The 27,999-nt window shown below is 31.7% G+C and overlaps 12 protein-coding genes across 12 annotated transcripts; 6 read left to right on the top strand and 6 right to left on the bottom strand.

The window, feature by feature from the left end:
- Nucleotides 1-2,902: 2,902 nt before the first annotated feature.
- Nucleotides 2,903-5,338, bottom strand: pheSB (phenylalanine-tRNA ligase; the record flags this gene model as incomplete). Its single annotated transcript, XM_020583192.1, has 8 exons — nt 2,903-3,415; nt 3,494-3,765; nt 3,845-4,065; nt 4,138-4,382; nt 4,475-4,625; nt 4,711-5,081; nt 5,131-5,186; nt 5,281-5,338. The coding sequence occupies 8 exons, from the start codon at nt 5,336-5,338 to the stop codon at nt 2,903-2,905; spliced, it is 1,887 nt and encodes a 628-aa protein (XP_020429379.1).
- A 230-nt stretch (nt 5,339-5,568) lies between these two features.
- Nucleotides 5,569-7,418, bottom strand: PPL_12460 (uncharacterized protein; the record flags this gene model as incomplete). The annotated part of the gene is made up of 3 exons (XM_020583191.1): nt 5,569-7,039; nt 7,112-7,335; nt 7,416-7,418. The coding sequence occupies 3 exons, from the start codon at nt 7,416-7,418 to the stop codon at nt 5,569-5,571; spliced, it is 1,698 nt and encodes a 565-aa protein (XP_020429378.1).
- Nucleotides 7,419-8,254: 836 nt separating this feature from the next.
- On the top strand, nt 8,255-9,778 carry PPL_12459 (uncharacterized protein; the record flags this gene model as incomplete). Its single annotated transcript, XM_020583190.1, has 5 exons — nt 8,255-8,565; nt 8,657-8,736; nt 8,810-9,154; nt 9,230-9,311; nt 9,649-9,778. 5 exons carry the CDS (start codon nt 8,255-8,257, stop codon nt 9,776-9,778), a joined length of 948 nt encoding a protein of 315 aa, XP_020429377.1.
- Nucleotides 9,779-10,406: 628 nt separating this feature from the next.
- Nucleotides 10,407-10,655, top strand: PPL_12458 (uncharacterized protein; the record flags this gene model as incomplete). Its single annotated transcript, XM_020583189.1, has 1 exon — nt 10,407-10,655. One exon carries the CDS (start codon nt 10,407-10,409, stop codon nt 10,653-10,655), a length of 249 nt encoding a protein of 82 aa, XP_020429376.1.
- A 210-nt stretch (nt 10,656-10,865) lies between these two features.
- gfm1 (elongation factor G) lies at nt 10,866-13,216 on the bottom strand (the record flags this gene model as incomplete). Its single annotated transcript, XM_020583188.1, has 2 exons — nt 10,866-12,030; nt 12,102-13,216. The coding sequence occupies 2 exons, from the start codon at nt 13,214-13,216 to the stop codon at nt 10,866-10,868; spliced, it is 2,280 nt and encodes a 759-aa protein (XP_020429375.1).
- A 243-nt stretch (nt 13,217-13,459) lies between these two features.
- On the bottom strand, nt 13,460-15,769 carry PPL_12456 (uncharacterized protein; the record flags this gene model as incomplete). The annotated part of the gene is made up of 3 exons (XM_020583187.1): nt 13,460-13,615; nt 14,054-14,661; nt 14,977-15,769. The coding sequence occupies 3 exons, from the start codon at nt 15,767-15,769 to the stop codon at nt 13,460-13,462; spliced, it is 1,557 nt and encodes a 518-aa protein (XP_020429374.1).
- Nucleotides 15,770-17,296: 1,527 nt separating this feature from the next.
- Nucleotides 17,297-18,907, top strand: PPL_12455 (uncharacterized protein; the record flags this gene model as incomplete). Its single annotated transcript, XM_020583186.1, has 1 exon — nt 17,297-18,907. The coding sequence occupies one exon, from the start codon at nt 17,297-17,299 to the stop codon at nt 18,905-18,907; it is 1,611 nt and encodes a 536-aa protein (XP_020429373.1).
- A 620-nt stretch (nt 18,908-19,527) lies between these two features.
- Nucleotides 19,528-20,227, top strand: PPL_12454 (uncharacterized protein; the record flags this gene model as incomplete). Its single annotated transcript, XM_020583185.1, has 2 exons — nt 19,528-19,826; nt 19,891-20,227. 2 exons carry the CDS (start codon nt 19,528-19,530, stop codon nt 20,225-20,227), a joined length of 636 nt encoding a protein of 211 aa, XP_020429372.1.
- A 136-nt stretch (nt 20,228-20,363) lies between these two features.
- Nucleotides 20,364-21,575, top strand: nol1 (NOL1/NOP2/Sun family protein; the record flags this gene model as incomplete). The annotated part of the gene is made up of 1 exon (XM_020583184.1): nt 20,364-21,575. One exon carries the CDS (start codon nt 20,364-20,366, stop codon nt 21,573-21,575), a length of 1,212 nt encoding a protein of 403 aa, XP_020429371.1.
- Nucleotides 21,576-21,641: 66 nt separating this feature from the next.
- On the bottom strand, nt 21,642-23,374 carry PPL_12452 (acyl--CoA ligase; the record flags this gene model as incomplete). Its single annotated transcript, XM_020583183.1, has 4 exons — nt 21,642-21,656; nt 21,752-22,717; nt 22,777-23,112; nt 23,171-23,374. The coding sequence occupies 4 exons, from the start codon at nt 23,372-23,374 to the stop codon at nt 21,642-21,644; spliced, it is 1,521 nt and encodes a 506-aa protein (XP_020429370.1).
- A 162-nt stretch (nt 23,375-23,536) lies between these two features.
- On the top strand, nt 23,537-24,522 carry PPL_12451 (uncharacterized protein; the record flags this gene model as incomplete). Its single annotated transcript, XM_020583182.1, has 4 exons — nt 23,537-23,572; nt 23,868-24,068; nt 24,092-24,172; nt 24,229-24,522. The coding sequence occupies 4 exons, from the start codon at nt 23,537-23,539 to the stop codon at nt 24,520-24,522; spliced, it is 612 nt and encodes a 203-aa protein (XP_020429369.1).
- A 200-nt stretch (nt 24,523-24,722) lies between these two features.
- On the bottom strand, nt 24,723-27,902 carry ints7 (armadillo-like helical domain-containing protein; the record flags this gene model as incomplete). The annotated part of the gene is made up of 7 exons (XM_020583181.1): nt 24,723-25,307; nt 25,414-25,749; nt 25,848-26,182; nt 26,275-26,515; nt 26,608-26,724; nt 26,805-26,921; nt 27,012-27,902. The coding sequence occupies 7 exons, from the start codon at nt 27,900-27,902 to the stop codon at nt 24,723-24,725; spliced, it is 2,622 nt and encodes an 873-aa protein (XP_020429368.1).
- Between the last annotated feature and the right edge of the window lie 97 nt (nt 27,903-27,999).

The raw sequence follows: 27,999 nt of genomic DNA, 5'->3' as shown, positions 1-27,999 counted from the left end.
CTACTTTAATTTAGATTTGATTTTGATTTGTAACAAGAGTGAAACTGTTTATTATGGATAAGGTTGTCGATAATATTAATATTGTGAGAGATAAAGATTAAATGTAATGTAAAGTTAAAAAAAAACAATGTGGAAACAATGATGATATAAAAAAGTATATTAATTTCTTGAAAAAGTTTAAATAATATTGGAAATATAAAGTATAACTATAATATGATGAATCACTTGGTTTCTTTCAATGGTGATTTGGCCAATATGATTTCGATATTGTTGACAACAACTCAACTTTTAGATCTAAACTATTCCAATGTGTTTGTTTTTTTTTAAAATGATTACTGTTTACTATTTGTCTTTGATTTAAATAAAATTTGTTTGTTTGACCTGACAGGCAAAGTGAGACCAAAACGACACAGTGCTACCACAAACAATTTATAAATAAATAGGAATTACCTATTGAATAAGATTGAGATTGATTACCTTTTTGAAAAACAACTTATACAATAAATAAAATTAATAATAACAAACAAATAATAAAATGTACATACAATTCTGAATCGTTTTTAAAGAAAATGATTATCATATTCCAGATTGTTGGGAGACAGAACCAGACAAAACAAAAAAAGGTTAAATCCAATACAAAAACAAAAATAAAAATTAATATAAACAATAATTATTTATAAATAAAACTAGGTTGAATAGATGCTGTTTGTGGTATGGTGTTGCATTGTATAGAGAGAATGATCATATATAAATTGTTGAATCAGAAACAAAACAATACTATTATTATACAATATCATCCCAATACCACATATGACTGACACAGTGATTGGTTAGATTGAATGAATTAATCTATACCTATATCCTCACTCATTTAGTATCTCCTACACTACGAGGTAGTGAGAGAGAGAGAGAGGTGAAATCCAAAACTAATTATAATTTGTTTATTATATCCTTATAAGCATGAAAAAGCATATTTCAAGTGAGAGAAAGTGTGTGTGTGAGTGAGAGTTGAATTGATTGATTGAAACCACTATCATTAACACACCAACCACACTACTTTTTAATTCACTATTTCCACCACACCACAACCACCACATTTACATATATAAATCAAACATACTCCACACTTTTTTTTTTTTTAATTTTATCATATTAAAACAACAATTAATTTTATGACAAAATAAAGAAAAATGAAAATATATTTAATAGAAAATTGTGTAATTTTCAATTAATTGAATGTGGTTAACATTTTTAAAATTAAGAGTTTAAATATTTGTATGCGATGTTTGATGTGGATAAAAGAGTTGTGAGTTGCCATGATATTTTAAATCCATTAATGAAGTTAACAAAAAACTAAAGAAAGCTAATATTAACCTTAATCTATAAATTAATATTGTCATGATCCCAGTTTTATAGAATATACATTTTTTTTTTTCTGAATGTATTAAATTTCATTACAAAAAAGGAAATTTTCATCTGGTGGAACAGGATGTGATTGATAAATGATGGATGACAATGACTGTACATGAATTTTTAATATAGGTATTAATCACTGTTTATGCAAATAATATAAATTACCACTTTTTTTTTACATCTGATGTTACTGTTCTATTCTACACCAATGCTTTGTATATGTGAAAGTTTTTATGTTTTTCTATAAATATAAATTTTGGTATTGTTTTTGTTTATTTTTTGATTTTATTTTTAATCAAAACAACATGATCAACTACGTTGTCTATTGATCGATTGATATGATTGAAGTGTGCTTTGAAATCTGATATGAATTCTATTCATTTCAAGTAACATCCAATGAATGTGAGGTATAAAAGTGAAAAAAGGGGTGAATATTTTTCACTAAAACAGTGACTGGGGGTTATAAACTTGGAATAAAAAAAATGAATTTCATATTTTCAGTTGTTTTATTTTTAATTATTTCTGAAAAAGTGAGAAAATTTGTAACCATATATAAAGTACTTAAATAACTCTGTTGTTAGAACATTACCTCTTTTTTATTTTTTTACCAACTCTGAGCAGTAGGTTATTTAGAATTTTGATTGTTTAAAAATAAGTAAGTTTTCTAATTTTAAACTATTTGAGTATGATTAAGAAAGAGTAACTATTTATGATTGTTATTATATTATATATACAATGATTTTCTCTAGAAATTTTTTAATTAGATAAATTTTATATTTGAAATATTTAATTGTGATACATCTTTGTTGGTTTGTTTGTTTGTTTGTTTGGTTGATGGATTAAGTAGTGTTGAGGGAATGAAGTAAACTTTTTGTTTTGTTTTATTTTGATTGATGTTTGTGTCTGGGAGCTAATGACATTTGTTGGGCTGGTGTATTAAAATAGATTTGAAATTAATAAAGCGAAAATTTATTTTTATTTATTTATTTTTAATTAAACTATCACTTTTCTTGAGAAAAAAGTTAATCAAAAAATTTACAAGATTTTTTTTTTTGCCACACACATTAATCAAAACAAAAATTCACCCCCAACATAGTGTTGTCTATTAATAAACTGCTGTTTAAAGATTTTTTTCATGGACCAAACTATTTGATTGGTTTTTATTTTTAATTTTTATTTATTTTTTGTTCTATGAAACGATGATCATTTTTTCTTTGTTAGATTTCAGATTTTTTTTTTTGTAAATAACGATCTCCTTCCCATTATTAATTGAAGTAGAGAATCCCACCAGAAACGTGTCATTCTTATATATTTATTTTTCGACGTTAATAAATTAACCCAATATCCGATGACCACATTTAAATAATTTCTTTAATTATAAATTAATTTATAAATGAATATGAATAGAATTCTTATTATCTGTTATATTAAGCCTTTGATTTTATTTTAAAAATGATATTTTTATTTTAACTTTTCATTTTATTTTAATTTATTTCTTTTGAATTGGGTATTGAATACATGAAGCGAGTTCCATGTTGACTTCAAACTCTAGTAATGAACATGGGTATGAGATACCGTAGTTCTTCAATACGGTTGGATGAACAACACCCAAAACACCAATCTTCTTGTCGTCAACTAAAATATCGGCACCCATACCGGTCATGAAGAGCTTGTCGTTGTTTGGCTTGAGTTGGTATTTCTTTCCATAGGCAGATGCAGTCTTATCAGAGATGTGCTTGATGTTGAGTGACAACATCAACTTGTCGAGGATACCGTGAACAACCTCGATTCTGGCAGAGTGATTACAGTAGATGGCACCCAACATACGCTTGTTATAGGATCCAGTGTCACTGTTATTGTTGTTTGGATCGGCCAAGTTCTTGTTACCGGTAGATCCCTTGATAGAGATATCTCCAACTTCGAATAACTTTAATGGCAATGGCAATGCCTTGTTTGAGACAACACTCTTTAACAAAGTGTTTGTTAAACTTGTACGAATTTCCTAATTATTTTTGATATAAAAAGTTAGTTTATCGTATTTGTTTGTTGGTTTGTTTGTTTCTTTTATAATATTACATACAGAGAAATCTTCGTGAAGATAATTGGCAATCTTTACACTGTTGTTGTCGTCGTCTCTGTTGATCAAAGAGTAATTGTCCTTGTTGGAGCACAATACAAAAGTCATAATCTCAGTGAAACCGGCTTGAGCAACTTCAGCAGCGAGTAACTCTGAGAGTTTGTTGATTGGTTGGATTCTACCGGTGGTTGGGGTATTTGGTACAACACGTGGAATATTATTGAAACCATAACCAATAGCAACATCTTCCATAATATCACATTCGTGAATAATATCTATAGAGAAAAAAAAAAAAAATAGATTAATATATTTGATCAATCGATTATTATTGGTTATTTAATATTTGATGCATACCACTTCTTGTGGATGGAACGGAAACAGTGATGGTTTGTTTGTCTTGACTCAATTGTGAATCGAGAGACATACGCTTCAACATCTCAATCATGTTGGTTGGCTCCAATTGTACACCAATACATTTATTGATATAGGAGGTAGATGCTTTGATTTCGACTTCATCGATTTGTGGGAAGAGTTTAGTAGTACCATCTACATCTACAACCTCTACTTGTTCCATACTATATTGTATTAATAGGTAATAATAATGAGTAATTTGCCATTAATCTCATAGTTATCATCTTATTACTTACGTGAATGGAAGTTTGCAATATTCAGAGAACATAGTCAACATGATGTTCAATACGATGTTGGCTTTGGTGTAGTCGGTGGCGGTGACTTCAATGAATACATTCTTGGTGTTGAGAGTGATCTTGCTGTGATCACCGTTGATGATTGGTGGAAGTGAGAGTAAAGTGTTGTTTGAATCGTAGATCACTGGATATACTGGTGAATCTTTAATAATATGCAAGTATTTCTTTAGATGTGAGCTAGTTTCCTATATTTATAGTAGTAGTATGTATTTGTTTGTTGTTTTTTATGTTTCAATATTAATATTCTCTAACTAATTAACTATAACTGATTACAAACATCATAGAATTTGAATAATTCAACAGCGTTGAACTCTTTGGTTTGTGACAATGGTACAAACTTGATGTCCTCTGGCTTCAATGCCTTGTAGTAGAATGGTCCTTTAACAGTATCCAAATCATGTGTACCAATTGAAACAAGTGATCTCTTTCTGTTTTAATATTAAATTATTATTAGTTGGCCAACATGTCGATTGAAATATAAATAGATAGTAGTACTATTTGATTGATATTTACTTGCAAATGTTTTGATGAAGTTTCTCTTGGAGATCAATGAAATTCTTGTAGGTTTGTTGGTCAAAGGTGATGTCTCTCAAGATACCACAGACTACGATTGGTCTGATTGCCTTGACCTCTGGTGTGACGATCATCTTTTGGTAGACAGCTGGCTTGGCGGTGATCGAATACTTTGGAATCGGTGTTTGTTGACCGTAGACCTTGAGTGCACGTGCCAATCCCTCCATACACAACAAATCGTATCTGTTAGCTGGAACATCGATCTTATAAAGTACTTCATCCGAAGCATTCTTATCGACTACACCTGTTTCCTTTTCAATGATCTTTCTTTCTGAAGTCTTTATATTGTACATAACATAAGTATTCTTATTCTAATTCTTATTCAAATTATAATTTATCATTTTCTAGAAAACAACTTACAACTTCATCCAATTCAATACCATATCTGAAACAGAGATCATCAAACTCGTCATCAGCTAAAAATAATAATAAAAAAAGTAGTAAAATGTTAGTAAATATATATTATGACTAAAAAAAATCTCTATCTATTTATATCAGTCAATAACATACTATATTGTTTTCCCAAAGCTTTCAACAATGGATCTCTTAATACTTGAACGGTAGGCATTGTTTTATTATTATTATTGATATTACAATATAAAATGAATGAAAAATGATGATGTCTTTATCGATAAAAACTATCTTTACTTTGAACAAAATGTGTGCACACAGTGAGTTTCAAGCTTGAGAGAAAAAAAAAGAAAAATTAAAAAAAAAAAAAAATTACAAAAACAAAAAAAAAAATTTAGTTTCCGTGGAAGAAGGAGACCGCAGTATGAAAATATTACTAAACTTATTTTATTTAATATAGTAAATTTCAGTGGTTGTAGAGCTATCTTTATAATTGGTGCGATAAGCAACAGCTTTTATGGTTGTATTCTTTGTGATTGCAATTGGTTGACTGTATATGATACCCTTGTTGTATGCCGGTGTACTTGAATCGGTGGTGTATCTGATGGTACTTGAAAGTTGGGATGTAATAGTAAGTGTTTGTTTTCCAACATAGTTACCACCATCGAGAGAAAACTTTGGTTTGGGTATCTGTTGAAGTGCGGTCATTGTTACGCTACTAGATTGACTTACTGCTCCCCAGCCACTGCTGACAATGTTTAGCGTTGAGTTACCTGGTGGTGTTGGATAGCTTGTCGATACTGTGATAATAAGCGATCCACTACCTTTGGCTATGACATTGCTGCTGCCGTTGAAAGTTACTGTAGCGCCGACTGGTAGTCCGCGGACATTCAAGGAGACATCGCTATTCCATGCACCGTTGGGACGGATGCTTACTATGTAGTTGCTGGTATAGGCGGCACCCAAAGTCGGCACTACATTCATTGAGAACGATTGGTAGCGTTGATTCTTGAGCCAAAACATTCGGGAGACACGGTCTGTTGCAGTGTTGGAACTACTTCCAACTCGGAGTGTGCAATCGGTTGTTAGCTGGCTGAACGTATCGGGACGGAATTCAGTGAGTGAGAAATAGCCTGCACGGACATAGTTGGTGGGAGATGCATTACCAGTTCCGTCGGTTCCGTCGAGAATACCAGAGTAGTCGGCCGGTCCACGATAGACTATATCCCAATAGGTGTTGGCGACTGGCAACAACATGGACGAAGTAACTCCATAGTATCCGGACTGGTATGCACGGTAGAGTCCGGAAACATCGAGGTTTCCATGGTTGGTATCTTCACCATTGGTATTTGGTAAAACATATCCCCATCTGTAGATAGGTCTTCCTTTAGGACCGTTGTTTACCTTGACCATTCCTTCGTTGAACATCCAGTTCAGATTGACTTGTACAAGATTGTGATATTGGCTGGCGAGATCCGGATTGTCTTGGAGAATATCGTGTGCAACAGCCAAGTTTTGGAATGCATAGAGGAACATCATTACTTGATTCCAAGGAACGATTTGTCCGGATTTGTAAGGATTCGCTTGGCTAAAGTATAGTTTACCTCCGTTCGCGATGTTGAGAGCTGATCTCAGGGTGTGGTTGGACATTGAGTAGTCGGCACCACTTATATATTTCTTTGCACGAAGCAAATATGTGGAACCCAAGTTGTTTGGATCTCCCGGTGATGGAATAACGGTGTTCCAAATGGCTGGAGTTTGAAGGATTAAACGAGCACAGTATCCTAGATGACCGGCAGGATCTCCTTGTTCACCTCCACTTCCACTGGTCTGAGGAGTATTGGTATTCGGCCAACATGGATCGATTCTACCCGTCCAAATGGTATTCTGACCGACAGGTGCAGGTGCCAAGTCGTTTCTCTGAATATAGACAGCATCGCAGAACACCAACATCTCATTGAGTATGTTAATTTTCTGTGTCAGTTCATACATGATACCCATGGATTTGGTTACTTCTCCACTTCTATCACCGGATTGAGCCCAATTGTTTCCGATATTATCAGAGGCAGGTGTCAATGATACAACATGGTTTAAAAACGATTGAATTTCATCGTTTGTAATTGGTCCATTAAAACTCTGTACCAACATACCTCCATTTCCAAAACTAAAACAAAATCCAATAATTAAGAAAATTGTTGAAATAAAATATTTATGCTACAAAAAAAAAATAATATTAGTTAATATTTTAAATATTTTTTATTATTTTTTTTATTATCATTAAAGATATTATTTACCATTCTTTATAACTACTATAATAAATAAAATGATTGATTTAAAGAGTACATGGTCCAAAACAATGATTCAATTTATAGTCCTAAAACGAATATCTGACTTTTTAAAGTTGGGTAAATCTTTTTCCATTTTGATTAAATTGTTTATTTTAAAAAAAGTTTACTAAAAGTACTCAAGTCTATATTAAAGTAATCGATATTGAAAACTAAAAAAACAATCACTTTTTAGTAAGTTATTAAAATCCAATCTTTTTTTGGAATAGTTTTGTTGATTGGTTGGTTAGGGGTTATAATGGTGATTCAAGAGGTTTTGACATTCAACAAGTAAATCGGAAATGAACGACACATCCTTCCAAAATTGATATAAAAATAACTAAAGTATATAAACCAAAAAGTCATAAACTAATCCACGATTCCAATTTCTTATAATTTCTAAATATAAATATTGTTATTTTCAATAAATTATTATATTTAATTATTTCAAAAAAAATCTATATTTTTATAAAAAAAATCTAAAAATTTATTGAAACAGATAATATTGACTGTTAATAACTAACACATAAATATATTATCTATATCGATATTCATAACCATATATTAAAAACAAATTATGATGAATTGACTTTTTTTGGATTTTGAAATCTCGATCAAAAAACTGGTGGGTTTCACATGATTGGTTTTTTGAACAAAAAAAAAGGTGTGGTGGGTTCACGTTCACCATTATAATAATTATTTTGAAATTTTAGATAGAGGTGATTTTTTTTTTTCTATCCTTGCAGTAACCATTTATATAATTTTTTTTAAACAAACAAATAATAAATAAATAATAAAATATAAGAAGAATGTTTAGAAATATAATTGCTTTAACACTGTTGGTGTGTATAGTAGTAAATGCACAACAACAATTGACAGATATTCAATTGAATATATTGGGAACTTATAACTTTACATCGGGATCTAATATCACGTTGAACCTACAAGATTCACCAGCAAAGTTAGATGGAATGTTAATCCCATGTTACGGAAAAGTTAACTTTTTTGTTGGTTTCAATGGAAAAGCTTCGCCACAAGACAACGTTTATCAACAATATTGGGACCCAGAACAACAATCATTGTCATTCAACTTGCCAACCATTGGTCAACCAACTAATGTGTATGTATTTACAATATAATAATAATAATAATATTATCATTATCCTATCTATTTATTTAGTTTAATTAATCATATATTCATAATAATATAGTTCTACTCTTGTTGTTGCCAATGCAACTTCGTCAAAGCCAATTGTATTCCAATTCATTGTCACACCAGATTTCAATACAAGTAAGTAAACTTAATGGTTTTAGAGCTCTTTATAGTTGTTTTATTAATATATTAATATTTTAATTGTTTCAAGTTGTAAATCCAAAATTCCCAATGCCAGGAAACGGTGGTAAATTAGAGTTGGCAATGACAGACAAAGGAAAGGGTGCAACTGTTAAATTCACCAAGACAGATAATTCAAATGATACATATCAAATCTATAAGTTTGTTGGATCACTTCCAGATGGTGCATTCCCATTCAGTGCCTGTGGTGTTCAACAGTACGCCAGTCCAATCGATGCAACACTCCAAGAGGTTGGAAGCAATCAATTGATTGCTTCCATCACTGGATTGGATCCAAGCGTACCAACCGGTATCTCCATCATCGTAACAAGACCAGGAGGTTATCAAAATACATATTCATATGGTATATTAAATGGTAAATAATCTTTATTTATTTTAAAATAACATCTTTAATTGACAACAATATTCTAATATTAAAACAAAAATATAGATCCAAATGAAGCATCATCAACAAAGTCATCAATATTCATTATGGCTATGATTCTTTGTTTCACAATCTTATTTGGATTAATGTAATAATAATTAGCACTATAGGAAATAATCAACTATGTATATAAGATTTCGATAAATAAAAAAAAGACGACATTTACCTTGCTGTAGGTGATAATTTAAAGTAATATATAGGTTCCAAAATATTATCAATATTATCTATAATAAAATTAGATCCAACAGAAAAGGAATTTGTTTGTATTAAAAATTTAAATTCACTCTATTTTTAATTAAAAATTGGATTTGGATTCTATTAATAATAATAAACCTCCTATATTCGGAACAGAGTAAAAACAATGCCATTTGTTCCAAGATCTGACTTGCCAATAGCTTATTGTGTTCTAAAAATCATATCTTTAGAGTAATTAATGAGGTAGATCAAAATCTTAATCTCAAAGATAGAACTACAAAATATTTTTTTGTATTGGCAATTTACAACAAAAATACTTGGATCAACTTGACAGAATATTCTGCAACAGCTTTTCATTAATCAAACAAAAAATATAATGAAAAAAAAACGTGTTGTGGAAATTTAATAACAGATTGTATGAACACACAAAAAAGAAAACTACATGAGCAAATGGAATGATCATTTTAATGGGAAGGTTCGCTGTAATTCGAAACAATTTTTTAATTTTTTTTTAATTTTTTTTAATTTTTTGGGATTCTACAAAAAATATCCCGATAATGATGATTGTGCCAAAATTTTGTTAAAAAATTTCAAAGTAAGGCAAGTTGTTAATTTTTTTAGAATTATAATCTATTGGTAATATCTAATTAATAGATCCAAAAAAAAAGTAAAGGCACCTGGTGTACACAAAAATGTACAATGATAATTTGTAAAACACAAACAATATCCTTAAATCCAAACTCAATTACATACTGCTGACATCACACTTCGAATTTTGGAAACGATTTAAATCAATATCTCAATTTTTGTTCTTGGTTACAAGTGGCCCATTAATTTAAATTTAAAATCCAATAGACACCTAGAAAACTATAAATAAGAATGGACTTTTTAACTGACTAATATCAAAAAAAAAAAATAAACTAAATAACTTATACTATTTAAACCCTACATTCATTTTATATTATAAATATTAAATAAAAATTTAAAGATGTCGTATACTCATACACCAAATGGACAATGTTCAGTCAGTGGATGCTACCAACAAGCCCTTCCCAACCATTCTTTTTGCGCCAGCCATAATACTTCCGGCCATGATTCAAGTAAAAAGAATAAGGACAAGGACAAGAAGATTAATAAAAAAGATTTAAAGACCATTGGTAAAGCCATTGTAAAGACAATTAAACTAGCTTTAAAGATTACAAATGCAGTTAACGAAATTCAAGAGAATAATGAATAATCAAAATATTTAAATATGAAAACAACAACAATAAGCAGCAAACTAAATTCAAGAGAATTAGTTATAATAATAATAATAGTAAAATTATCCAAAAAATCCTGGATATTCCATATTTATCTTTCTTTCTATTTATTTTTTAACTCAAATGTATTTAATAAAATTCTTTTTTTTTTTTTCAATAAAAAATAACAATAAAAACAAACAATTGATTTATTTCTTTTCTTCAGCTCTCTTCTTTTGATATTCTTCAATTAATTGATCGAATTGTTCTCTTGTGACTGGACTGTGCTTGGAGTATTCCATTGTGAATTCACCCTTTCCTTGAGTGGAGGATCTCAACTCGGTGGAATAACCAAACATATTGTTCAATGGAACTTCACACTCGATTGTGATGTTCTCACCTTGTGCTCCGGTGTTGAAGATGGCACCCTTACGACGATTGATACCACCGATAACAGTACCTTGGAATTCGATTGGTGTCAAAATCTCAACCTTCATAATTGGTTCGAGAATCATTGGATCGGCAACCTTGAATCCCTCCTTGAATGCATTGACCGCACAAATTCTGAAAGCCAACTCACTGGAATCTACACTGTGAGTGGCACCGTCGTTCACTACGAAACGAACACCACTAATTGGATGTCCAATCAATGGACCGTTGTGAACTGCCTCATTGAAACCTTTCTTAATTGCTTCAATAAAGTTTGGTGTAATGGCAGTACCGATGACGTCGTTGACAAACTCTAAATCGGGACCTTCTGGACCGGTTGGTTCAATGTAACCGATCATCTTGGCGTATTGACCTTGACCACCAGATTGCTTCTTGTGAGTGTAGTTGTAATCTCCACGACTTTGGATGGTCTCACGATAAGCTACCAATGGCTTACCGACGACTGTCTCTACATTGTACTCACGACGCATACGCTCAACATAGATGTCCAAATGCAACTCACCCATACCAGAGATGACGATTTGTCCTGATTCCTGGTCGGTCTGTACACGGAAGGTTGGATCTTCCTTTTGGAACTTGTTGAGTGCCTTTGTGAAATTGGTTTGTCCATCCTTACCCTTTGGTGCGATGGAGAGTGACATGACTGGTTCTGGAACGTGCATCGATGTCATTGTATAGTTGAGTTGTTGTTGAGTGAATGTATTTCCAGAGTAACAATCGACACCAAACATGGCACAAATTTCTCCTGCACCAACCTCTTGAACTTCCTCCATTTCATTGGCATGCATTCTAACCAATCTTGGTACCTTGATAACCTTATTTAAATTGACATTCTTAATCATATCACCTCTCTTCAAAGTACCTTGATATACTCTCATATATGTTAATTGACCAAATCTACCTTCTTCCAATTTAAATGCCAAACTAAATAAATAAATAAAAATGTTTTTAAATTATTTTTTGTTCTTAATAACTAAATTTAAATTTAACCTTACCCTACGAATGGTTTCTTTGGATCAGCAGATAATTCAACTTCAGCTTCATTATTTGTCAAATCTAGTGCAATCGATTTCTTTTCGGATGGATTTGGAAGGAATCTAACGACACCGTCCAACAATTTCTGTACACCAATGTTCTTGAAAGCAGAACCCATGAAAACTGGAACGAATGTACGATTGACAGTGCAACGACGAATAGCATCACCAAGAGTTTGTTCATCTGGCATGTTGGCTGGGAAGTCATTTTCAATGATCCATTCACCAAGTTTGTCATCGACGTTGGCAACACGTTCGATCAACTCGATCTTCTTTTCACGCAACAACTCTACGAGCGAAGATGGAACTTCAGTCTCTTGTACCTTGGAACCCTTCTCTCCAAAGATATAAGCTTTCTCGGTCAAAAGATCGCAGACACCCTCCAAGTTAATCTCTCCACCAATTGGGATCTGAACGGCAGCGGCATTCAAACTCAACTTGGAACGCAGTTGGTCGATAACCTTCCATGGGTCGGCACCGACACGATCCAACTTGTTGATAAAAGTGACACGTGGAACGTTGTAACGACGCATCTGACGATCGACAGTGATAGTCTGAGATTGGACACCAGAGACACCACACATAACCAAGACAGCACCGTCCAAAACACGAAGGGCACGCTCTACTTCGATGGTGAAATCGACGTGACCCGGAGTATCGATGATATTGATGTGTTGGTCTCCCCACTTGGCGTAGGTGGCGGCCGATTGAATGGTAATACCCTTCTCACGCTCCAAATCCATAGAGTCCATCTTTGCACCGACACCGTCCTTACCACGAACGTCGTGCATCTCCTTGATACGACCGGTATAGTAGAGAATACGCTCTGTCAGCGTTGTCTTTCCGGAATCGATGTGTGCAGAGATACCGATGTTTCTCATCTTTTGAATGTCGTTGGTAGAATATGGACGAATCGAATTGACCATACCCGATCTGATTCCATTTGAGAACAGGTAGTTGGTTGGCAACTTGCTACCACCACCAACAGCCATGAAATTAGTTACACTACCAACATTTGCTGAAGCTGATGTAGATGATCTGGAAACCAATGATCTACTAAATAATAAAGATGCCATATATATACAACTATATATTTATATCTTTGATCAGAGATATAAGTTTACAAATCAAAAGTAAAAAAAACTTTCGTCTTTTTTTTTGTGTGTGTGTGAAAAAACAATAAGTGGTAAAATTAAAAAAAAAAAAAAAAAAAACAAAATTTCAAAACCGATGATCATTTTTGCAAAAAAAAAAATGACACGCCCATTTTTTGTGGTTGATGTTTGTCAATTGATGTAATAAAATAAAAAAAGAAATATTTATTTCTTTCTTTTATGTGATATATTTTCATCATCTAAATGTTTGCCATTTGGTGAATGTGATGACTTTGTTGATGATGATGATGATATTTCAGGTGAAGATGATTTATACTTTAGCTTTGGTGGATCCGCTTTGGTAATATCAGGGTTTAAAAACTTTGGTGGAATTTCACCGTTGAATGAATATTGTATACAGTTGTCTTTGGTGATGTCGGATGGAGTGGATTTGAGTGAGTTGAACAGTGGGTGGTAAAGTAGATCCTCTGTCCTCCAGCTGGTAATTCGTCTTTTAAAATCTTTGATGTGCTTGTTGTCTTCGGTGTGTTTGGGATCGGCCCTATCTGTCACTCTCATGTAGAATATGACTTGGGCCAGTCCATTGAGGTCGTTGTTACTAAAGGCGCGAGTGCTATTGTTGCGTTCGTTGTAGATGATGTCTCCGTAGAGCGACACCAGTCTACTCAGTCCAAAGTCTGTCAGCTTCACAATAAAGTCACTGACAATCCAAGTGGTGTTTTTGTTTTTGTTTTTGTTGTTGTTGTTGTTGTTGTTGTTGTTGTTGTTGGTGGTGGTGGTGGTGGTTGCCCGATTCACGTCGGGTTTGTGAAAGACTACGTATCGCTTGTCTACTGGGAGTGATGCCAACAGGATGTTCTTCTCGTGAAGGTCATTGTGTACAAATTCAAACTCTGTTTGTGCAACAGAGAGTGCATAGATAATCTGGAAGAGTATCGACTTTAGTTGATCCATCTTTAGCTCTTTGGGCAGCGAATTCAAATCTGCATATTCCAAAATAAAGTTGAGAAAGTGATATTCGTTGTTGTCATCGATCAGCCTACTGTCACTCTCAGTGGAACTCGTAAGTTGTCGATAGTTATTTACAATCGTTGATTCATCGAAACATTCTATTTCCACAGTGATATCTTCCAGCTTTTCTTTATCTTCATCATCTAAAATGTTTCGTTCTTCTTCTTCTGCTGCTGCTGTTTCATCTTCTTCCTCTTCCTCTTCTTCTTCTTCTTGTTGTTGTTCATTTGCTAATGGTTGTGTACTTTCAAACTCTTCACCGACACCGTTGATGATTGCTAGATCAGTGTTGCAGTAGATGTTACTGTTACAGATATCATTTAGACTGTTGTTGATATTGATGTTGTTGATGATTGTGTTCTTCTCAGAGAGTGAAGAGTTGTGGCGTTGCAAACCTAGTAGTGGGTTGATAGAGTATTGCTCATAGTCGTTGGTGGACAATATACTCTTATAGCAATCGTAGAGCTTTATAAAGTTACCACATCGTTGAGTTTCACTCAGAATATTCAGGTGCATCAGTATGATATACTCTCGGAATGCCTTGTCCAGGTCAACCAACAGATTTGAATGGGGCTTTGCTCGAGTTGGCGACATCTTGCTTGGCTTGTAGTAGTTCTTCCTCAGTTTCTGAGACTTCAACACCACATAGCGATTGCCACTATCCATAATACTCTTAAAGTTGCTATTCCCGCTGGTATTCGTCAGTTTACTTGGTGAAGATGTTGGAGTGCTCGTAGTGGAAGTACTACTGCATGTTGTCGATGTGGTTGTAGTGGTTGTAGTGGTTGGTGTTATAACGGCAACTGTTGTAGATGTAGAAGTTGAAGTGATTGTCGATGTTGGAATGGGTAGAGCTAAAGGTATAGATACAGGTGATGATGGTTGTGATAAAGGTGGTGATTGCGCTGACTGTGATGATGACGACGACGACGATAGTTTGTTTAACTTTTCTCTGAGATCTTCTACAAGCATTACACTGGTACGTTTATTAGTAGTCAGTTTCATCCTCTCGAAAGTATGAATATGTCTGAAACTCTCTCTGATTCTTTCTTTTGACCAAACCAATATTTCACTTGATGATCCAATGAGCCATTGCATATGATTATCAATATTATCTTTTTCTTCTTCTTCTTCCTCTACTTTGTCATTCTCTTCTTCATCTTCTGTATTTTCACTATCACTGGCACCACTATATTCATAACAACTTCTCTCACTCTCACTCTCACTACTTCCACTACTATTACTACTACTACTACAACATTCATTATCACTACTTTCAGCAGTACTCAAATTTTCATCATTATTAAAAACTACATTATTATGATTATTATTATTAGTTATAGATTGTTTAGTTTGAATATTAATATTCTTGGAATAAGATGTATCTCTGTGTATATCATTAAATTTGATTCTTTTACAAATAGTTTGGTTATCAATGTCAATGTTAATGTGAATGTTATTAATGATATTGTTACAGCTACTATTAATATTAATACTAGTCATTTAAAATTATAAATATAATAGAGTGAGTGTCAATAAGTCGCTATTTTATACCTATTATAAGTATAAAAATATGTTTGATTCGTGTTGTGACTATTCAAATGGATTGTCGTAGACGACGTTTGTTATTAAACAACACATTGAAACTCAAAAAAAAAAAAAAAAAAAAAAAATCTCTCTATCTACCATTAAAAATTAATTAAAAAAATAAAATAAAAACATATCAATAGATTTTTCTAATATATATAATAATAACAACAACTAAAGATTTAAAATTATTTTTATTTTTTTAAAAAGAGAATATTAAATTAACTTATTATAAAAAATTTTAATTTGCAATTGCTTGAACCCACCCAAACACACTTTGATCAAAAAAAAAAAAAAATAAATTAAAAAAACAATTTAATTATCAAAAGTGTAATAATACAATTTTTTACAATTTAAAAAATGATTATGTAAACACCAATGTATATAAATATAGATTTCTCATATAAAAATAATATTTATTTAAGATTTTTATCTTAATTGTATATATATTCTCACTATTGTTATTTTTAATTGTTGTTTTTTTTCAAAATAAAATAATAATAATAATAATAAGTTTAGTTTTAAATTAAAGACAAGACTTGTTTAAAATAAAAAATAAAATAAAAATTGTATATAACTAATTTAAAATAAAAGAATAAGAATTTATTTATATCTATACTCACTTTATATATAACTTTATTAAAAAGTAGTAGTAATCATTAAATAGATTGAACTCTTCAAACACTTTGATCCCTAGTAGTTAATTTGTAAGTAAATTACTACAATCAATCAATCAATCAATCAATCATTACTACTAGTTCTTCTAAAGTTATCGATATTGATGAAATTACTTGAATTTGAACAACAACAAACTAATTAATTTTATTAAAAATTTAAAAATAGGATGTTATTAGCATTATCATTATCATTTTAATTTTATTATATTTTGTACAAATATCAATCTATCACTATACCACTTTTTATAAAATATTATCTCTATCACTTATCATATTCACCTCTAAGCTTAACTGATTTTGATTCTTTATATTTATTTAATTTATATTTTATTTTCCTGTCACTTCTTGGTTCTTTTTTGTTTGACACTTGTTTGGCACCCAATCAATCCAATTGATTTCTTGCAATTGCCGACAGAAGAGACAAGTCAGACTATTTCACTTTGGTTATTAATAATTGTGAGCAAAACTTGTATATATATTATAATAGCATATCTTATTTTACTTTCACCAATCACCGTTTTTTTTTTTTCTTTTGAACTAACAAAATCATTGTCAACAATATCAATCAATTGATTTACATTTTATATAATTTCTTTGTATATAATACTATCTATTTAATATTCTTATTTCTATTTTAATTTTGTTCATATTGATAAAACTAACCAATATCCATACCAAATATAAACAATCTATAACACAATATTTAAAAATCTATTGTGTTAATTTTGTGTTGGAATTATATTTTATTACTTTTTTGTTTTTGGAAATGTTCACTGCTACAAGAGGTGCAAATCACCTCAATAATATTCATCGATACCAACCATACAATAGCAATAATAATAATGTAAATACTTATGGTTATAACCACCATGGTTGCCACCACTATAATAATAATAATAATAACAATAATAATGGTACCAACAACAACAACAATAATAATAATAATTTCTATCTACAACAACACCAGGTTAAAAAAAATAATAAATTTAATAATAATAAAAATACCAAATTGAATAACCACAATTACAATAGCCATACTTATAATAAAAAAGCCAGAGTTAGAGCTAGAAGATTATTAAGAAGACGTAACATTATAAATAATATTCTTTACAATAGTGAAAATAATAATAATAACAATTCAGAAATCAGTAATACAACTACGACCACCACTACAACAACTACTACAAATTCATATTCTTTTGTACATAATAATACACATAATAATAATAACAATCAATATAATAATAATAATTTCACAGGTAATAATAATCATTATTATAAATCAAATTGGAATTCATCATTGTCAGTAAATTCATTCAATAATAATAGTAATAATTGCTTTAAGAAATTTCATAACAATCGAAGAAAACTTAGGAGAAGTAGATTCTTTAAAAGTCCACTTTTCGAAAACAATAAGCATCATCATCAACAACAACAACGATATAATAATCAACTAGAGACATCATTGAATCATCAAGAAGAACAACAGTATCAACAACACCAAGAAGAAGAAGAAGAAGAAGAAGAATCGTATCAATTTGGATATCAACAACATTCACATTTAGAGTTGGAGGAGGAAGAGGATCTAGGAATTGTGATCCCAACTGACAACATCGATATTGAAGAGGAAGAGGAGGAAGATCATACCCTTCCACATAATCAAGAGATAGAAGAGGAAGAATTCCAACATCAAGAGGAATACCAGGAGGAGGAGGAAGAAGAAGAAGGACAGGACTATCAAGCAATCGACATTGAAACGTTTAGTGACTCTGACGAGGGAGTACTAGAAGAAGAACCTGAAAAAACAAAGACCGACCTCGAACTCCACGACTACGAAGACGAAGAAGAGGACGACGACGACGACGATAACTTTGAAGACGAAGACTCTGACGAGGACGAACTGTCTGATATTGACACCCTTAGATTCGAGAGACATCCGCTGCACATGAACTCATCGCACTACGGCAGATTCTCCACATTTCATAGGAATGTGTCGTCTTCGCACTCCACAGTGGCCACCACCGCCACCAACTCATTTTCGCCACTGACACAGTCGCAAATCAATGATATACAGACGCGTGAGATAACTTCGGAGGACTATGATATTCTATTGCTCCTCGATAGCACTGTCAAACCCAAAACGGTGCCACAACATATAGTGCGTTCACTTCCCACCGACAAATTCAACGACACTCACAAACAACTGTGTCCATCGTGCGTGGTCTGTCTACTGGATTTCGAAGAGAACGAACCCATTACAATACTACCGAAATGTAAACATCTATTCCATACACCATGTATTACCAATTGGCTGTCAAAGTCCTCTACCAACTGTCCAATTGATGGATTACCATGTTATAACGATACCTCCAAATAGAAACAACAGAAAACAACATCTCCTACATTTTTATTTAATGTTTAGCAACAACACACAAAACAAAACGCAATATCAGCATATTCACAATAGCGTATACAACTATATATATTTATATACATCTCAGCGCTCTTTTTCCTATATATTTTTTTGTAATTGAACCAAAATTAACTTTGGTTAATCAAATAAGATAAGGCATCACTTTTAGTTGGAATTTAGTTTTCCTTTTTATGTACATAGTTTTTTTGCACCATTCTTTCAAACCAAACTGTATAAATTTAATGTATTTGTATAAATAAAATATTTTTTTGACTCTTTTATTAGTCATTAATAAATAAATAAAATGATAGAATGATCATTGGAAAGGAATCTTATTCCATTTTGATGATCTCAACACAATCTTTTTATTTTTTTACCAAAAATTAATTGCATTTGAAATTTTGTCGTTCGTCGTTTTTTTTTAAATTTTTATTTAATTTTTTTCAATTTTTATTTAAATCATTCGAATCAAAATACTCAAAAAAAAAGTCGATTGTTATTTTATATTTTCTTATATATTTATATTTATTTTCTTTTTTTATTTATTATCTATTTATATCAATATACATATTTACAAAAAAAAAATGGTAGATAATAAATTAACAGGAAAGAGAACTCCAACTAGAAAGGTAGTTGGAAGTAGAAAACCAGAAGAGAAACCAGTTGCTAAACCAACTGCTACAAAGACTACTGCTGCTGCTACTACAAAGAAGGTTCCACAAAAACCAACTACACCAGTATCAAAGAAACCAGTTGCCTCAAAGAAGAAACAACCAGTAGTCGAAGAATCAGAAGAGTCCGAAGATGACGAAGAGTTGGAATTGGATTCTGAAGACGATCAAGAAGATAACGATATTGAAAATCATCCAAATTTAAAGAAAAAGTAAATTATTATTATATTATATAAAATCAAATTAGTTTATATTAATTTTAAACATTAACTTTAGGTTAATAGATAGTGATGAAGAAGAAGAAGATGACGATAGTGATGATGATGATGATGAAGAAGAAGAAGATGAAGATTTCAATTCAAAAGCAAAGACAATTTCCGATCAAAATAAATCATGGTTGGTACAAGCTGGATCAAAGAGAACTCGTGAAGACGATGACGAAGATTCCGATGAAGATGAGTTGAATGAATTCGAAGAGGAGAGCAGAAGAACAACACAGAAAAAAGAAGAGATGGAAAGAGAGAATCTTAGAGAAATTCAAGAGAGTGCCATTCACTCTGAGCACTTGGACGAAGAGGATCCACTGATTCTTCCCATCGGGTCAAGAGATTAGAAAGGAACTGTTGGGTGTAGATCTTCAAACCGTCTACCAGAGAATCAAAGACAATATCAAGATTTTGGAGAACTTCAAGGCGGAGCGTAAAGAAGGTATCACCCGTGAGCAATATATGCACAGACTTCGTGAGGATATGGCTACCTACTTTGGATATTCTTCGTGGTTGGTCGATGTCTTTTTGAAGATCTTCAATGTCTCGGAGACTTTGGAGTTCCTCGAAGCCAACGAAACTCAACGTCCACTCACCATCCGTACCAACACCCTGAAGACCAAGAGAAAGGATTTGGCTGACGTTCTCTCTACCAGAGGTGTCCATCTCGAGCCAATCAAGTGGTCACAAGTCGGTTTGACAATCTACGATTCTCAAGTCGCTATTGGTGCCACCCCCGAGTACTTGGCCGGTCACTACATCCAACAGTCGGCATCTTCATTCTTGCCAGTGTTGGCTTTGGAGCCACAACCTGGAGAACGTGTTCTCGATATGTGCGCATCTCCCGGTGGTAAAACCACTTATATCGCATCGCTCATGAAGAACACCGGTGTCTTGGTTGCCAACGATATCAACAAAGAGCGTATGAGATCACTAGTTGCCAATATCCATCGTTTGGGTGTGCGTAATACCGTTGTTTCCAATTTGGACGGTCGTGAATATCCTTCGCGTATGGGTGGATTCGACCGTGTGTTGGTCGATGCTCCATGTGTAGGTCTCGGTGTCATTGCTAAAGACCAACAGATCAAGATGACAAAGAGTGAGCGTGACGTCACCAAGTGTACACATATCCAAAAGGAACTGATCTTGCATGCCATCGATTCCGTCGATGCCAACTCCAAGACCGGTGGTATCATTGTCTATTCTACTTGTTCGCTCACCGTCGAAGAGAACGAAGCCGTCGTCGACTATGCTCTCAAGAAGCGTCATGTCCAACTCGTAGATACCTCCATTGAATTTGGTGTACAAGGTTTCACCAACTACAGAGAACAACGTTTCAATCCAAATCTTATCCTTACCAAGCGTTTCTACCCACATACACACAACATGGATGGTTTCTATGTTGCCAAATTCAAGAAACTCTCCAACGAAATTCCAGGAGATGAGAAAAATAAGAGACAAAAAGTTGAATCCGATGATGAAGAAGAATCATCTAGTTCAAGTGGATCAGAAAATAAAAAGAATAACAACAGCAACAACAACAACAACAACAACAATAAGAATCAACAAAATTCAAAGAAAAACAAAAACAATAATAATAATAAGGCAAACGCCAACAACAACAGTAATAAGAAATCGAAAGGAAAGAATAGATATGTTAAATTTGCTGCAAAGAAACCAAATCCAAAGAAATAAATAATTTAATAATATTTTAACAATAGCATTTTTTTTTATAATTTTGATTTCTTTGATTCTTTGTATCTAATTCTCAATTCTCTTCGAAGTAGCTTACCAGCTGCATTTCTTGGAATTGATTCTACAAATTCAATTCCACCTTTCAATCTCTTGTAGTGGATAACATGATTATCTACATAGGAATGAATATCTTTTTCAGTTAGGGTTGAGTTTTCTTTCTTGACTACATAGGCTCTTGGTAGTTCACCATGTTCAAAATCATCGATTCCAATGACACAACAATCCAAGATCTCTGAATTCTTCATTAGAACACCTTCCAACTCTGCTGGTGGAACTTGATATCCTTTCACCTTGATCAACTCTTTGATTCTATCTGTTATATAGAAGTAACCATCTTCATCAACATATCCTATATCTCCAGTATGTAGGAATCCTTCTGAATCTATTGTGTTCTTTGTTGCTTCTTGGTTATTGTGATAACCAATCATTATATTTGGACCAGCCAAGCATATTTCACCAACTTCTCTCACTCCTAAAATCGATTTATCTTCAATCGATATCACCTTTGCAATCATGTTTGAAACCAATTTACCAGCTGAACCAACTTTAATGTTATCTGATGGATTGACCATTGCGATAGGACTTGTTTCAGTCAATCCATAGGCTTGTTTGATTTTAATCTTTCCTTGGAACCGTTCATTTATACTTTGTTCTACGAGATTTGATAATGGAGCAGAACCGCTGAATAAAACTTTCAAACTACTGAGATCATAATCATTGACAATCTTGCTCTTTCCAAGCATAACAATTACAGGAGGAACGACATATGCCATCGTAGCCTTATATCTCTGTATTAACTCTAAAAAGATTTGAAGATTAAATCTTGGAATGACAATGGTTTTCACTTTGGAAATGACAGGTAATAAAACCAACATTGTCAAGCCATAAATATGGAAAAAAGGAGTACATCCAAGAAAAACTGAATCCTTTTCATAGAATCTTTTTTCACATTCTATACCTTGGAGTACATTCGCAACCAAATTGAAATGTGAGAGGAGAACACCTTTGTGTAGTCCAGAGGTTCCAGAAGAAAAAGGAACTATTGCTATATCTTTCTTTTGGTCAAACTCTACTTTGATATACTTTTATAAAAAAAATTAAAATAATATTTCTAAATAAAAATTAAATTTTATAACCTTACCTTTCCGTTGGATTGGTGTATTAATTTTTGTAGATTTAGAGAAACACCTTCTTCTTCCTCGTCAATGACAATGATATCATTTAAAGTTGGTAATAAATTCTTGAGTTGTTTTATTTTACCTTGTGCAACATTGGAGTAAGTGATCAAACATTTAGGATGTAAATTTGCAATGGTGTTTTTAATATCTTCTGGTTTTGAATCAGGTGAAATAGGTGAAGCAATACAACCTATTAACAAAATTGCATTTATTATGTAATGATACTCAATTACAGAAGGTAAAATGATTCCAATTACATCTCCTTTTCTGAAACCAAGATCATTTAAACATTTTGCAAACTATTTTAAAATAATTAGTTTTTTTTTTTTTGTTTTGGTAGAAATATAATTTACTTACTTTTATTATTAAATTGTGCATCATTTCACCGGTATACTCTTTATGAGTAACTCCATTAACATGAAATATTCTCTCTTTATCATTTTGATAACTTTCCAAAATAAGATCAGGTAATGAACTGTTTGGAATTTTTATATCTTGATAAGTAGAAAAGATATAATTTAAGCTTTTTGTTTTTTTTTTATTTATATAAAAGTTTGGCATTCTATATATTAATAAAACTAATTAATAATTCTCGTAAATAAACAATTTCTTATTAATTAGTAAATTATAATGGACATTTTAATTTAAAAAATCAACCCCTAATATAATTAATATATTTTAATTTCAAACACCAATAATAAACCAATATGATCCAATCAAAAAATGGTGTTAATTAAAAAACAATATAACACTGTGGGTGTAACTTTATCCCATTGATAATTCAAGTTGGTTGTGTAGTGTAATTTTTAACTTCTTTTATTAAACACATTATTCACAAACTCTTTAAAAATGATCAAAGTTGAATATTTTGAACATGTTCAGAAGATTATGATGATCGAAGAAGAAGAGATCTGAGGTTAAGATTGGTTTAAAAGTTCCAACTTAAAAAAACTTATATATCAACTTAAAAACAAACCAATGATATAAAAACAACCTAATAATCACTGCAATTAATTTAGACCATTCAAATAAAATTAATTATATATTTATATAGTATTCTAATATGACTTTTAAAAATTCTTTAATAAAGAAAATGAAAAAAATTAAATCTATACACTATGTAATAGATTTGCAAGATATCCAATCATATACATATACCAATAATCAAGATGTCCCAAATTGTTTTGAAGAGAATTTTGAATTCCCAAATAATAGTTCACAATTACCAATGGGTTTATCAAGAAGATTAAGTGATGCAAAAATCGAAAGAAAAAAAAGAGTAATCAAGTTTTACAACCATTAATGGCTCTAATTTGGACTCCAGAAATAGTAATTGATTACATTAGATTTAATGCTGAAGTATGTTCAAAAAAAATTAAAATATTATTCATTTATTAATTATTATTTTTCTACAGTTAAAATGTGAGAGCCAAAATTTTACTAGGGAAATTAGAATCTTTGCTCACAGTTTAGTAGTTGTTGAAAAGAATTTTAAAAACAAATCAAAAAAAAACAAAAATATTATAATTCCCTTTAAAGATATTACAGATCTATATTTAGATCCGAATTGGACAATTTGGACAATTTTTCTAAATAATGGATTTTCATATGTATTTAAATTAAACTACCCAGGTTTACCAATTCATTTAAGTGTAAATTCTCTCCTTTCAAATTATATTAATAGCCAAAACCAATTGAAAAAAGAATAATTTAATAAAGAATAATTTAATTTTATGGTTTATTCCAATTGAAAAGAAACAATTTTGTTTTATATTTTTGTTCGTAAATAACCTTAAGATAAATTACTGGCTTTGATTAGATTTTAATCTCCATAAACCATAACCACCGACTTACAAGACAACCATAAGAGGAATACATTATTACTTATATATTTTTGTTTATTATTTATTTAATATATTTGAGTAAAGAATTGTGAAGGATAGTTGGCAGGAATTGATAATAGAATATCTATTGAATCACAAAGGAATGGTATTACACCGTTTGCTGAAAGTTGTTGTTGGAACTGTTGGAATAGATATTTACAAATTTTATAGAGTGGGAATCTTTCGACTAAACTGTCAATACTTGCAGACCCAAATATGTTATTGTTATCACTCTGATTGCTATTATGGTTGGTAGAGAGATCTTGTCCATTGAAGTAGGCGTTATTCAAAAAATAGACAATCAAATTACAAGAGATACTATAGGTCTCCAGAATGGACTTGGCTTCTTGCAACTCTTTGCATTCCAAGTGACGGAAAGATGACGGGAACAACTTTGATATGAATTGGGAGAATTGCTTTGCCAGAGTTTGGAATTGCAGTAGTTTCTTTGAGAGTGTTGCACTAACACGAGTCGATACAGCAGAACCAAGCTCTCCACTATTTTGAACCAAAAACAATTTGAGATTCAATAGGTTATATAGATACTGTTCTCTTTGTTGAATGTATTGTTCTTGAAATATAATTGATTTCTCACTATGACTACAACTTGCCTAAAAATATAATGATAAGAAACGAATAATAAGAGTTAATTTATAGCTGTTAATGAAATAGTAATCATTAAAATGATATCATGTTAATGATTTAGTAGTAACATACTTTGAATGATAATAAAGTTGTGTTGCATTCTGCCAAGAGTGGAGTAATACTTTGACCGGATGCGATTGAGTACTCAATATTTGCAATGGAGAGAAGTGATTGTAACCAGAAATAGTTTGATTCAGTATCAACTCTGTTGATGAGTACACTGTAGATTGACTTTGCTATCAAGTGGAAACCATGCCGTTGCGATTGCTTTGCAAGTTGATAGCAACACCATTGATAACCGGGTACCAACACGAGTTGTTCTATAGGTGGTAACAAACTATCTGTAATCTTTGGTATCAAATCAAAGTATTCATCATATGCTCTAAATATAGTTATAAATATGGACATCTAAAAAGATATAATATATTATTATTATTATTATTATTATTATTATTATTATTAGTATGAATTCAAGTTAATTTGATTTGATTTATGATTATACTTACTATCAATTTTGAATCATTTATAGATGTTGTTGGGTGAATGAGAGTTGTAAGCTGTGTTAAAAGTGTATCGAGATGAGAATGAACCGATGCTTTACAATATGGAATATAAATAGATATACAGTGTAACAGACATCTCATAGAGTCATTCGATAGCTTGCCAAATAGTGATATCATTGTACCTGTTATCTCTTGGCTATACTGTGGATATCTCTTTAAAAAGTTGATTATCGATGTCAATAACTTTGATTCTTTAAATGATTGATTATTATATTGTTGTTGTTGTAGTTGATTTATATTTGACAGAATATTACAGATTGTATCAATATATCTATTAACTAATAACAATAATGATAAATGATTTATATTAATAGTTAAATAAAAAGTGTTAAATATCATATTAAAGAATAATAATTATATATAAACATACATAATGTTTGATTTTGGTCATTGTTTTGCTCCAATAGTAAATTTGTTATGATTTCAACGGATTGTTCTGATAATCGCTGAGAGGAATGCATACAATACTCAAAGAGTAGATCTATGTACTGTTGATCTGCCAATACTGAATCGTACTGAACCGTTGATAATAATGAAATCAAACTTAGACAATGATATCTTAATAAATTATTATAGTTTTGGTTTGGTTCTTTTAACATTTCAAATAGATTCTATTTATTATGAGTTATAAACAAATTATTAATAAATCTATATATTTAAAAATCTAATGATTAAAATTAGATAATAGTTAACTACTACTTACTTTGAATGGGTATATGGAATGAGGTGATGATTTAGCTAATCGTTGTAAACATTTCAATCCTGTAAGTTTAACTTTGATTCTTGGATCTTTAGAAATATAATTAATTAAAAATGTAATCTGTAAATAATTATCATAAAAGATGTATAAAAAGTAAAGTTAGTTAACTATCTTATTTTGTCAATTTAAAGATTACATACATGCTCATTAACATATAATCTATGTTTTAATGCCAATGTATTCAAAGTATCTAATATCAATGTTACTTGTACTACAGATGGATATAAATCTAATAACTCTATTAACATTGATCTTGACTATGTTAACATAATAATAACAATAAAATTAGTAATTGACCACTAACTAGTTATAATAATAATAATTTATATATAATTTTTATACTTTACTTGATTTGATATTAAATGATTATGATGCATATGTCTAAATAATCTTGTATATTTAAGTTTGGTAATTGGTGGTGTCTCTATGGTTTGAATTATCGTGTTGATCTTCTCGATGATACTGTCAGAGAAGACTGGCGACACTTCACAGAGTCGATCCATCACGAAATAGTTGGCATCTGCCTCTACTTCGTCGTGTGTCTGCATCGATGTACGTATCGTATGATGCACATACAGCTTGTCGGCAATCAGATGTGGAACCGAACCTAGAACTCGGAGAGCGAGTGCTCTTGCCAGAGGATCGTTCGACAGTGTCACTGAGTGAATTCGCTTCAACACCTCATCGATGTTTGACAAACGATGTACCTCTGTAGAGCACTCTTGAAACACCTTCAAGATACGATAGCGAACGATGTTACTACAGTTCCTAAAGATGTCGGCAAGCTTGATGATAATCGATGTCACCACCATCGTCGTTGGATGATAGCGAATCAACTGACTGTAAAACATGATCGATTCCACTTGGTCACCGAGATTGCTCGATCTAATGCCTTTGTCTATCTCCATGATGATATAGGAACACTCTTTCTCTTCCTCTTTGCTATCGAGTGACACATTCAGATTGATGGTGGTGGTAGTTGTACTCGATGATTGTGAACTAGCGGTAACTCCCGGTGCACCACCTCCACTGCTGCTGCTGCCGCTGCTTGTTGTACCAGAGGATGCAACACCACCAGCAGCAGTGTTACTACTAGCTACATTTCCACCTGTAAGTGATCCAACTGCTCCATGTTGTTCCTTACTTGCAGACAATGAACTGAACAGAGAAAACAACGAATTAGGTGGTAGTGTACTAGACAATAATGATGACGATGACAACGAAGGTACTCTATCCATCATTTACTATCGTCTTTACTATCACTTTGTTAACTCTTTTTATTTTTTTTAAATTAATAACAATCAAACAATCTAATCAATCTACATAAAGTTGAAT

The sequence above is a fragment of the Heterostelium album genome, assembly GCF_000004825.1.
Source record: "Heterostelium album PN500 unplaced genomic scaffold PPL_scaffold10, whole genome shotgun sequence".
In the NCBI taxonomy this organism is placed as follows: Eukaryota; Evosea; class Eumycetozoa; order Acytosteliales; family Acytosteliaceae; genus Heterostelium; species Heterostelium album.
The sequence above is the reverse complement of the archived record's forward strand: the minus strand, read 5'-3'. Positions and strand labels throughout refer to the sequence as shown.